This window comes from Hippopotamus amphibius, chromosome 11 (genome assembly GCF_030028045.1).
Source record: "Hippopotamus amphibius kiboko isolate mHipAmp2 chromosome 11, mHipAmp2.hap2, whole genome shotgun sequence".
Taxonomy (NCBI): Eukaryota; Metazoa; Chordata; class Mammalia; order Artiodactyla; family Hippopotamidae; genus Hippopotamus; species Hippopotamus amphibius.
The window spans coordinates 73354535-73367564 of record NC_080196.1 but is presented as its reverse complement, the minus strand read 5'-3'; the positions used below and the strand labels follow the sequence as shown (position 1 = coordinate 73367564).

At 34.5% G+C, this 13030-nt stretch overlaps 1 protein-coding gene across 4 annotated transcripts in view; it reads left to right on the top strand.

Moving 5' to 3' along the window:
• The window catches only part of IMPACT (impact RWD domain protein), a 29663-nt gene extending 16881 nt beyond the window's left edge, over positions 1 to 12782 (top strand). For 2 of the 4 annotated variants that reach the window (XM_057699946.1, XM_057699948.1), the window contains exons 6-12: positions 321 to 443; positions 2225 to 2322; positions 4620 to 4693; positions 6420 to 6537; positions 7767 to 7823; positions 9142 to 9276; positions 10260 to 12782. In XM_057699946.1, coding sequence (XP_057555929.1) covers positions 321 to 443; positions 2225 to 2322; positions 4620 to 4693; positions 6420 to 6537; positions 7767 to 7823; positions 9142 to 9276; positions 10260 to 10328 — 674 coding nt within the window. In that variant the 3' untranslated portion in view covers positions 10329 to 12782. Of the gene's footprint in view, positions 1 to 320; positions 444 to 2224; positions 2323 to 4619; positions 4694 to 6419; positions 6538 to 7732; positions 7824 to 9141; positions 9278 to 10259 lie in introns of those variants that run through there. The other 2 variants (XM_057699947.1, XM_057699949.1) reach the window with 2 other exon arrangements.
• The last annotated feature ends 248 nt before the right edge of the window (positions 12783 to 13030 follow it).

The following is a 13030-nucleotide window of genomic DNA, read 5'->3' as shown; positions in this document are numbered from 1 at the left end:
GACTTAAAATTCCATACTTTCATTATTTTGTTGCTCAGATTGTTCCAGGTTTGGCCTTTAGGAGAGCTCTCAGGTAGGCTCCTGTGTTCTTTTTATAAGCTCCCTTTTTTTTTTTTAGAACATTTCTCTACTCTTTGGAATCACAAGATGTTCCAGGGTCATCTTGTATTTTCCTTGTCCCAACACTGGAATCAACCACTTCTTCTAGGAGCCCTGGTTCCTTCTATTGAAGACTGGTGTTTAGAGACCAAGACTAATGGTTTTTTAAGTGTAATTTCTTACTGTCTTATTATCACTCATAATGTCTCATATCCACATAGGCCCAGACATAAAGAAGAAAACTGAAGAGGAAGATGTTGAATGTGAAGATGATCTCATTTTAGCATGTCAACCAGAAAATCCAGTTAAAGCACTGGATTTTGATGTCAGTGAAAATCGAACAGGTATAATGTTATTAGTTTCTTTTGAGGGAAGTGGGATGACAGCATTTTGAATTGTTTTTGGAATGGTATAGAAATATAGTAAACTCACATTTTAGGAAATTCTTATTTGTAGAGAATTGGGTTATTTTTTTCCTGCCTCCTGTCCATTTTGGTGTTTTCTAGGTCTATCAGAATGGTGAGGGAAAAAATAGAAATTTACTTTTTTTTTTTTGCTATTATCTAGAGTTTTGAATTAGTGGTGGGAGAAACTGAAACTAAGAAAAGCTGTGTTAATGTTTTCAATTCACATCCTGCTTTTATATTTTTATTTTCAAATCCTTAGCTATCTACTGATGGCTCAGAGTTAATTTAGTCTGTGCTCACTAATATAAATATAATAATTGAAGGTGTGACCACTGAATTAAAGCTAGTGAAATGCCTTTAAGATTTTAGTTTTTGCTTAAGCAAATTTGTTCCATAATCAAGTAGTATTCAACTTACAAATAGGTCATTTTTATCAGAAAGTATGTTCCATTTTAGTATTTTAAAATTTTGAATGGTATCATCAGTTTCCTCAAGTCTTTTACAAACCATGATAGACCAGAGGGAACATTCATTCTCTTTGAAGAGAGGGAGTTTCCTATGCCATTGTACAGTAGCTTTTAAAGAGTAAATGAAAATTTAAAGTTCTTTCATAGTGTCTCAGGATTAGTGGAAGGGACAAAGGAGAAGTGAATGAGTGGGGAAGAAGACCCAGGATACCTGCCTCTGTTTCACTCTAAGTAGCTCCCATTTTATTCATTCACATATTTGCAGATTTGGCATAGGATTTCTTTTGGGAAAGAAAATCCACTGTTAAAAGAAAAAGAAAATCAGAGTCATAATAAATCACATACAGTTCATATTACCTTAATAGTATACTGGTGCAGTGGTCACAGTCTGTTCAAGAAGAGAACACTACTGAGGGGAGGTAAAACATCCTGCATAAACTTGGCTTCTTGTCCTCGTCCTGCCACAAACCAGTGCAGTGATTTTTGGCAAGGTGTTTAAAGTGCTCCAGAAATATTTTTACACGTGTTAGTTGAAGTGTTTCATCACTTATAAGGCAGACTGACTTGGTAAGATTTAACAGATCAGTGAATAGAAATAGAAAAAAATTAAATTCTTTTTTTCTGAATAACTGTTCATCCTAAATGAGGCAGGTGCAGCAGCTAGGATGGTTAGTAAGTTTCTCAACTAAGTTAAGGGTAAAATTAATGGTTCTTAAGCTTGTTTAAAAGGCAGAATAACTGTACTATTGATGTGTTTAATTCAAGCCTGTGAAGTAGGAACAGTTTTATTAGCAGATGACATTATATTACAGCTATACAAAATAAAGTCATAGGTTTCCCAACCCAGAGGTCCATCAGTAGTAAAATGAATAAATACACCATATTAGCAGATGTCAATCTTCTTGGTCTCAGGATCCCTTTATACTCTTAAAAATTAGATGTTATACCAACTTATACTACTGAAACAGGCCAGGATTTGAGTCCCAACCCACCATTTCCACTAGGTGACCTTAGCAGGTGAAAATCATTTATAAGTCAAGTAGTTTTATCTTAATGTACACTATATTGGGAAACTTTTTACTTAAAATTATAATTTAACTTTAATAGTCAACCAATATTGGTTATTTGAGTTGATTTGCATATAATTTCCATCTCTTTCCCAACTCCCCCCCACTATACCATTGCCAATTTTTCAGTGTTGGAATGTAAGAATTTAAAAAATAAAAGTAATATAATTCTTTAAATTTATAGAAATAGAAGAATTACCTCCGATTGATCATGGCATTCCTATCACAGACCGAAGAAGTACTTTTCAGGCACACTTGGCTCCAGTAGTTTGTCCCAAACAGGTAAACTTACTGTGTCCAGTTCACCTTTATGTTGTTTTACCAAAGTAATTCAAGCAAATGGTTTTGCAATAATATCTTTGTTTTTACTATTATGTTTAATTTTCATGCAAGATAAAAATTATTTGGTAATTTTCTATCCCCAAATTATTAGGCATCATGAAATATTTGTTTTTGTTTATGGCTGCTTTCAAAATTGTATCCAGACTCTGATTAGGGCTTAACTCTCCAATATGGATTTTCAAAGAAGAAAAACCCATTGTGGTGGTGTCAAAAATTATGATGCTTAATAGCTTGTTAAAAAATTATTTGTCCTATCATGTGGGAGTTATATAAAACCTAGCCCATTCTGTTGTTTCCTAAGTAAGGGGACAGTGGACAGATTGGTTGAGCCCAGTCTTCCCAACCTGAATTCCTTTTCTTTTCTGCTTCCTGATTTTAGGTGACCTGATTTCCACCAAAGAATATCATATGGGAAACTTTTCAGTCAAAAACAGTGTTCCTAGGTCTTTGTCTTTCTCAGTCTCTTTTTCAGCAGAATCATTTTCTTCTTCCTTGCGTCTGTAATCTATCCTAAGCTTTATTAATGTAAGAGACAATTTCAATACACCTATAAAGTTAAATTAACCAGAAAAGTCTTACTAGCTTAGCATAGGTTTTAAGCATTAGTCTCTTCCCTTTGGTTTCTGCAAGTTCTTCCAAAGCTCTGACCTGTAGGAATACATTTTTTTGCACCAGGCTGCCTTTTCACTCTCTTTTTAGTCTCTGGAAGAGGAAGTTCTTTTCTTCATTGATTTGTGGTCAGAATAACAGCTTTTGGTGCAAGCATCTGGGCTTTTCTCTCAGGAACCATATTTTGCCCTTGGCCGTTGTTCATAATCTTGTTGCCAGGGTCCTCCTTAGACATTCTGTTCTGACTCTCGCCATCCTGGATCCTTTTCCATTTCTGATTATAGTCACTTAGACTTACAGGATCATAATTTGTGAGAGCTGAAATAATCTTAGAGGTCAATGTCTACTTTATTTTATTGATCAGGAATCTGGGAGTCTGAGAAACACAAGATTGCACTATTTCTGATCCAAATTGGTCTCCCTGTCTCCAGCTCAGCCTTCCCTGCTTCCAGTATTTCTTCTATGCCCTGTGCCAACTACCTTTCTTTTCTTTTCTTTTCTTTTTTAATTAATTTATTTTTGGCTGTGTTTGGCCTTGTTTGCTGGCACGCAGACTTTCTCTAGTTGTGGCGAGTGGGGGCTACTCTTCGTTGCAGTGGCAGGCTTCTCTTGTAGCAGAGCACGGGCTCTAGGCACGTGGACTTCAGTAGTTGCAGCACGCAGGCTCACTACCAACTACCTTTCTGAAATATCTGACCATGTGTCACTCCTCCCCCACATAGGCAGTAATCTTTGCTAGTTTCCATTGGCTGTAAGGAAAAATCAAAACACATTATACAAGGCCCTTTGTGATATGACCCTGCTTTAATCACCCTGATACCTCTTCTATCTGATTCATACTCTAAGGTAGAGCTACATAAAACTAAGGGTCACTTTCTGAACCTTTCTCTTTTATGTCCCTGCTAAAGTTGCCAGATAAAATACAGGACAGCTATCTAAATTGGAATTTCAGATAAACATTGTTGCATAGGCCATACTTAACAAAAAATGTGTGGTTTATCTGGAGTTACAATTTAACTAAACATTGTTTATTTCTGCTTACTAAATCTGGTACATTTGTACATGCTATTTCCTCTGGATGGAATGGCTTCTTCTTGCCCCACTCCACTCTTCCATTTTGATGCAGAAGAATTGTCACTTATCTTTCAAGACCTGGCTCTTGTTATCTCCTCTATGAGCCTTATTTGATCCCCCAGAGAGAGTTTTGGTTTTATAACATTTGGAACATACCACTGCTCTGCACCTATCACTTTGATAAGTTTTCAGAGCTCATTTCTAGAAATTCTCATATTTTCATTTAAATTTCTCTATACAGTATGGGGAAATTTTCTTATACATAAGTACCTTGGACATGGTTACTACTCAGATATTTGTTGATAACTGGTGCTCAAAAACACCAGGCCTGTCATTTTTGTACCAATTAGAGTACCAGTTTTTGCCCCTAAAATGAGGAGAAAACTTTGGAGATCGCTTTTTCAGAATGTAGTTGATTCTTTAAATAACTGTTGTTAGTTTTGGTACAACAGTATGTATATCAATATGCTTTAAAGTGTTTTTTTTTTTAGCACTTATGTACAGAGCATATAAAAAGTATACATTAGTTTATTTACATTACTGCTGTTTTTAAGGTGAAAATGGTTCTTGCCAAATTGTATGAGAATAAGAAAATTGCTAGTGCCACCCACAACATCTATGCGTACCGGTAAGTGAGCATCACAATGTTAGGAATGTGCAATTTGTAAAACACAGGGGAAACTGATGCTTGATGTAAAAAAACAACTATTGTGTGTTTTTTCCCATTGTAAAAGTAATAATCTTGTGTAGAATATTTGGAAACGGCAGAAAAAAGGATCAGAGGAAAAGTTAACCATTTTATGCCATTAAATGTAACTGATATTGTGAAATATTTTCTTGCTGTCTTTACTATGCAAAGTTTATTTTTTTCAAAGCTTTATTCTAGTATCCAAATTTTTCCTTAATGTTACAAAAGCATTTTTCTATGTTGTTGTAATTGCTTTATAAACATTATTTTAATGGCTGTATATTTGTTTGAGGCTCCATACCACAGCTTATTTAACCATTTCCTTTTTGTTTTAGTTTTTCATTTTTTTTTTAACTATTATAAAGAATAGTCCCGTGAACATCTTTGTATACTTTTTAGATTATTTCCTCAGGATAGGTTCTGGTTGTTTCATGTTCTTTTTTGAAATGAAACGGAAGTATAATTAAAAAGGAAAAAAGAATAGATTCTTAGAAGTAGAATTATCAAAGTGTGACCATTTTTGAAACGCTTGATACATATTGCCAAATTTTTTCTAAAGTTTTTCTTTTAAACCAATTTATGCTCCCATTAGCAGTGAATTAAGAGTGCTTCTTTCTCTACATGTCTTTTAGTTTTAAGTATGAAGGTTTTATACAAATCTCTGCTGATTTGTTAGTAAAGAAATGAAGGGTATATTTTTTAAATATGCAAATTAGCACAGGCTTACAGAACATAGTTTAGGACTAAAATAAATTAGAACATAGACATAGGAATTTGGTGCAAATTTAAAATGTGATTGAGACTGTTTATAAAATCTAGGCTATCTAAAACTCAAAAATCTCAAAAAAATTTATCACTTTGGATAGGTGAGTTTTTAATATTACTAAGTCACATGCCTTTAAGTGCTGAATCTTACAAAAAACAGAACTGTTTGTTATATAATTCCCTACTTACTAGAGTATCACTACACAGAATTTTGGTGTTTTCTTAGTTAGGGTCATCAGTATAAAAATGAGGGATTAGACTGTGCTTGCTCTCAGTGATTAGAATGTGCTGTAAAAATATTAATAGGTACCATTCATTCATCCCACATGTTTCTGCCTACTGTGTACCATGTACTTTACGTAAGTTAATTCTAATTATTTCAGCAACTGTGCCACTGTAAAAAGGTTAATTTTTTTCAAGATCCCATAGATGTTAAGTGGTAGAGCTGAATTTGAGAATCTAATTTCATTTACCTCTGTCTTATTCCTACTTGGCTGTGTTGGTTGCACCTTCAGCAGTTGCTGGACATGATATCGATCTTAAGTTATCCAAAAGTTAAATAATGTGCTGGATTCTCTATTTCAGGCCCCAGATTTTTGTTTTTCTAAGTACTTCAGTATTTTTGCATATTAATGGGTGATCAGCTGTTACTTCTCACATGATCAGCTGTTACTTCTCACACATGTCAGCATGACTGCATGTAGCAGCCCCTCCAACTCACCCCCTTATATAATTGACACTTGGGAATGACAGAGCTTAGCTTGTAAGACTTGTGAGTCAGATAAGACTAAAAAGGCACAAAGTGAAGGCTTGAAGGCCTCCACTGGGAGTTAAAGAAATAATCTTTATTTGGTACATGGACTTTGTGTTGTGTATTTTGAATGCTTAGGGTTCTTTTAAGGTTACTTCCTGGTTCTGGGGCTGTGTTCCTGCTTTGGAGCTATGGGGCACTCTTCAGGCTACTGGGACACACAGCTATCGGATGCTGCGTCATTATCTTCCTGGCATGTGAGGAAAGGGTTAGTGAAAATGTCCATGGTATTTCTTTTTTTTAAACCTAACAGTACTGATTTATATAGTCAGATTTCTTCATTTGTTGCATAAAGTCACCCCGGACTCCTTTTTGCCTTCAATTTGCCATATAAAATTTTGTGTAATAGTACTAACTTTCTTTTCTTCAAATGAAGCCAACTCTAAAATAATAGTAAAGCCTGGTGATAGTAGGTGGGCAGTAAATATTTACTGAGTGAATGAATGGATAGATGGATTAGTGGATGGAAAGATGAATGAATGAATGAATATGGTTACTGTAATAAAATTAATATAGTTGACTTAGGTATATAGATAAGGTAGTATTTGGCTTTTTATCACAATAGCTGGAAAGATATCTTTGCTATATTTGCCTAGTCCTAGATGGTACCATTTGTAGGGGTCTAAAAAATCCACTAGATGGCATACCTTAACTGGCACTGTTTTCTTTCTGTAACTCACACTTGCCAAACTTATTCAACTACAATGTAGCCCTATATTGTTATTCCAAGTGCTAACTTTCTAGATAATTTAAATGGGTAAAAATACCATGATTTATCTCTGATATTGATAACTATCCAGGGGGAAATTGTAGAGAAAAATAAATCTTATAATTCTTAGAATGAGGAAGATAGATAAATGCTTGGTGGCTAGAATAAGACGTTAGGAAAATATACAATATTAACTTACGCTGGTTTTATCACCTGCATCTTTTTTATATACTTTTTTTCTCTTTCACTAGAGCTTAGGCTCTTTGATGACAGGAGTACACAACTTATTTCTTTTATACCATTTCACAGTGCCTATTATGTGCCTATAATGCTTATATACACTTGATTCTCAGTAAACATTCTTTAGTGACTGCTCTCTATAATCTCAGCTTCAAGATTAAATGAACTGGAAGAAGAGTCAGATGTATAAACTCACCTTCCTATAATTGTAGCATCTCTGATTTAAAGGAGGTACCCTTGATTCCTAGCTTTCCCAGATATAAAAAGTGAAGCATACTGGATAGGAAATCATCAGTGAAAATATAGCTTATTTATGGTTCGAGAAAGATTTTTTTAAAACAAGTATGCTGATTTTGGAAGTAACTTGATGGCAATAAGTATGAAGGAGTAACTTTTATTATTGAATACAATATTTCAAGGTTTTAAAGTGTAACACTGTTAAATGTATTTCTAGAATATATTGTGAGGATAAACAGACCTTCTTACAGGACTGTGAGGATGATGGGGAAACAGCAGCTGGTGGGCGTCTTCTCCATCTCATGGAGGTAAGTGTGAGTTAAACCCTGTTCATTCTGTTCTAGGAGCCATAACATTTCTCAACAAAATAGAGTTCCATTTAAGAATAAGTAAATCAGTTAGACTGTATAACATGAGATGTATTTGGGTTTATTAGTAGTTATTTTTTAAATATTGATTGAGAGATAATTTTAACCACTGGATGTGGGGCAGAAAGCAGAAGGTTAATAGCAAGTGCTGTGCTTTCAAGCTCTTTCAGTTGTAGACAATAGAAGTTTATCTTCTGCTCTGGAAAAACTTATTCTTTTTGTTTCATGAAAATTTCCCTTCCTCTGTTTGCTCTGTTCTGTCTGCAGAACTCCTGTTAGCTGAATATTAGACTTCTGGGTAGATCCAGAATGTTTCTTTTTTTAAGTTGTCCATCTCATTGCCTTATGTTCTAAGACATTTTCTTGACTGTCTTCCAGAATTTCTGTTGAATTAAAATTTTTTTTTTTTAGCAACCATGTATTTAATTTTCAAGAGTTCTTTCTTGTTTGCTGTTTTTCCCTTTTCATAGTGTGCTGGTCTGCTTTTAGGGATGAAATATCTTCTAAAATTTTTCTGAGTATACTAATTAGAGTTTCTTTTTTTAGATGTTTTCTTCCTTAAATTTTTCCTGGTCCATTTTAGTTTATCTTGTCCTTTCTCTTTCATGCTGCTGGATTTTCTTCATCTGTCTGGTGATCATTGATTGCTCATTAATTTTAAGAGTGGATTGTTTTTTTCCCTAAGGTAGTTGCTATAGTTCTTCTGCTATTGTATGTGGAGGTTTGTTTTCTAACCAGGCCCTTCCCTTGATAGGAACTCTGTGGGGGTCAGGCCTGTAGACTGCTGGGCTTCATGTTAAGGGCAGCATTTGACAGATGTCAAACTGAGGAAGACCTTACTGGTAGCCACCAGCGATTGCTCATGCAGCCCCAGTTCTCTCTAGCTGTTTGTTCAGAAGCAGGTTTTGTGTTGCTGTTTGGCCTAGGGGTGAAAAACTGCCTAAGCTAAGCTGTTCTGGTTGAAGTCACCAGGAACTGGAACCCCACTGCATGATCTCCCCTTCACTGCCTGGTGGCTCCCGAGTTTGCAATTTGAGGACACTGTGGAGCACAGTGTTTGTTTTCCAAATTCGCTTCTCATTCTAACCTTCTGTCCCCTGAATTGTTGTTAATCTCACTCTGCTCACTCATGGTTCTGCCGTTAAAGTCAGGGGAAAATTGTATGTGCAATTTTATATATGCGTTTTTTCATCTTCCTTTAAAATTCACATCTGTACCTGTCAATATCTGTGCATAATTATGCTTCTGAAAATAACAGATTTTGAATGTGAGAAATGTCATGGTGGTGGTATCACGCTGGTATGGAGGGATTCTGCTAGGACCAGATCGCTTCAAACATATTAACAACTGTGCCCGAAACATTCTAGTGGAGAAGAACTACACAGGTTCACCGGTAAGTGGTTACTGATGTTATTTCACAGGCTGTGGTGAGAGTTTCTCACCACAGCCTGTGAAGTTTAAAAATAAAAAAAAGAAAGAAAGAAAGAAAAAAGAAAATTAAGAGTGAATCAGAATGAGTGAGTGCATTAGAAAACCCTTTGGACTAGGAAACTGGAAACTTAGGTTTTAGTCAGAACAGTGTGATTGACCAGTTGTGTGACCTTGGGAGAATCACTTCATCTCTTCAAACCTTCATTTCATAGATTCATGGAGTTTTATAAAAACCTTAAAGACCAATTAGTTTCCACTCCCTAAAATTGAGGCCCATAGAAGTTTTGGCTAATGCTATAGTGAACTGGATAGTCTTTAAACATCTATAAAATTCTAACATTTTCTGTTAGTGTCAAAGTATATCCCCTTTCCCTGGCATGCCTTTAGATGCCTTCTTCCTTTATACTTCGAGTTTTTTTGTCTCGTATTTCAGATATGTTTATATCTATTTTATTTAAACTTTGCTGCCTTACTTTGGAAAATGAACAATGGATTAAATGATATTGAGGGGAATTCCCTGGTGATCCAGTGGTTAGGACTCTGCTTGCACTGCAGGTGGCACAGGTTCCATCCCTGCTCAGGGAACTAAGATCCCGCAAGCTGCACAGCATGGCCAAAAAAACCCAAACAAGCAAGCAAAACAAAACACACATACACACACAATAATAATAAAAAAATAAAATTTAAATAATATTGAAATTATGCAAACATAAATCTGTTAGATAACGGAGATAAATGAGTGTTTTCTTTGATTATCCTTGATTGTTTTGGAAATATTAAAATAGACTATAAGTGAAAGAGCCTTATAAAACAGAAAGATGATACGTATGGAAGTAATTATACTTTCACTATTATACATATTCTATATGATTAGATTTAAGAGTCCTAAGCCAGTACCTTTATATAAATGTAGGAAGATACTACATTGATTTATGTCTTTTTCAGGAGGAATCATCTAAGGCTTTGGGAAAGAACAAAAAAGTAAGAAAAGACAAGAAGAGGAGTGAACATTAATACCCAACACTATGTGAAAGGTTAACTTGCCTATAATTATATACAAATTCCACAGTCATCAAGGAATATATTGTGCAGAGAGAGAATCCTGGACTGTTCAAGTCAGCCCATTCATTGTGGACGCCAACATTATCTTTTCTTCTTTGGTTATGTCATCTGCCAAAAATAGAGAACTTGTGATATTTTCATGTGCGTTTCAGGCTGATTCAGAAGGATTAATTTGAACTTAATCACCACTTCATCTAATTTTAGAAAGGTAATAGTTGCCCAGGGCAGTACCTGAATTAACTGTCCATTTCAGTACATGTCAAGTGCCTTTGTTAGGTGGGGAAGAAGTATCTCTAGAGAAATATAAATACCTGATTTCTTGTCGTTGGGATTCTCATTTTGTTAAATGAATATTACCTTTTACTGCTCTTTATGGCTTATTGGAATAGGGGCTCATTGAAGACTGATCTTAAGAGTTTCTTCTTGTGATTTTAGTTCATAAGTATGTCACCCTTCATTTTATAGTGTTCATGGAGTAATGGATTAAGTAAAAATCCAGGAGTATCCATCTGCAGTTATGTGCTGAAGTGATTATTCATCTAACACATCTGTTAGCATAAGTGTTATGCCTCAATTTCTGTCACAGATTGGTAATTGTGAAATTTCAAAAAGTGATTTTCTAGTCGCTACTTTTTTTGTTTAATTCTTGTACTGTTAAGCAATAAATATGGTGTGCTAGTAGTTTCCTCCCACTGCGCTGAAATGTGTTGGTGTGATATTCTAGTTTCTTTTAACAACCTGGAAGTACCTTTCTTGTGATCTTCATTGAGAAGTTAGATCACAAGATGTGGCTAATGGGTCATTTATGGAATGGGGTAGACAGAACACCACTGGTGTAGGGTGAGAGAATGTTGTGTAGTTCTGTAAATGTGATGCACGTTTCCCATACACACTCCAGCTATCTTTCTCAACTCCATGACTTTGTGGAGAGAAGGAACAAATCTTTGATTGGAAAAACAGAAAAAATCCCTCTGTTTTTCCATTCTTATCAAATCTTCCTTTTATCAGTGTTTTATAAAAGTTCCTTCTTTCATCTGCAAGTTGTGCAATTTACCTCTAGGCATCTAGACAATAAATTTATCTCTGAGATATAACAAGTCACTAACTGTTCCCTTTTAGATAATGATTGCAAACAATTATTAAAAATTGTTAATTGGTCACAGATTTGCCTGAGATTCCCTTCCAAAGAAAGGGAACAGGAATAAGGAAACAATTTGGGATAGTGCTGGAGCATGGAAAACATCAGAGAAAAGTGAACACAGATTTTTCTTCCTATTCTCTGATGTCTTCCCTTTAAGAGATTCTACATCCTGACTTGGTATTTTTAATAATAATCCAATAAACAGCTTTACACTAGGATGGATTCTGAGAAGTAAAATCTAAATTATATTTGTTGTTAAGTGTGTTTAATTGTTGTAACCTATATTTATTTAAAACACTTACCTGAGATTCCATGAAAAAATTAAGTATGTTTTATGTATTAACTGTTAAGATTACTAAAGAACTTAAAGATCATTAATTAACATTAAAATAATTTCACAATTTTGGCATGGAAGAAGATATAAAACAGTAAGATTGGTGCTACAGAAAAATGAGTTAATTTTTCAGCAACACCAAATTTGAATTTCCTTCTAGCTGTTTTATCTAACATTTATTTAGGACTTTACAGAAAACCTTTTTAACTCTGATCCCATTTTCCCTTATTAAAAAAATATATTTTCGCGTCTTTCTTTTTTTAACCACATTTTCCAGACTGAAAAAACCTAATATCCTTTGCCCAAAGTCAGCTAGTAAAAAGGAGAGACCCAAAAGTCTCCATTCTGGAACCTGAGTTATTTTACACTCTACATTACGGACCCCAGCTAGTTATAGTATCTTTTTGTCTTTTTAAAATTTCTCTCGATTAGAGGGTTTTCAAATTCTCCAAATAATAATTTTCTATAGCCAGATCTATGCTATGGCATATTTTATAGTATATTGAGTTAGTTAAAGGTATTCTCCATATGCCAGTTTGTAAGGGCAAGTAGCATCTACTTTTTAAATGGGAATAGCAGTGTGATTTGGAGGTATATATCATGAAACAGAGCCTATTTGAAGAGAAATTATATCAAACTAATCACAACCAAGAAAGAATAGCATGTAGCAGATACTGTTTGGAAAGCAGGTAAAATTTATTGCAAAAATTGTATAGTCACCTGTAATTCCACTGTCTAGAGATAACCATTATTAACATTTGGTATGTACATCCTTCTATTTTTTTCCTATGCATGATTTTGTATATATGGCTATTTTTCTTTCCATAAAAATGGTATTAAACTGTATATACTGTTTTGTATCCTGCATATTTCATATAGAAGTATATTGTTAACATTTTCCCATGTCAATAAATATTCTTCTATGGCTTAATTTCTTATGACTACATCATATTCTATATTCTGGCTATATCAAAATATACTAACTATAAACTACACTTGTTTCCAATATTTCGTTTTTTTCTGATTTTTCACTATTACAAGCAACTGTGAAAAACAAAATCATTGTATGCAGATTTTTATATATATCTCTCTTTACTTGCTTAGGAAGAACTCCAGAAATGGAATTCCTTGGTCAAATGTTTGCACATTTTAAGAGCTCAATTGGTTTAGCCAAGTTGC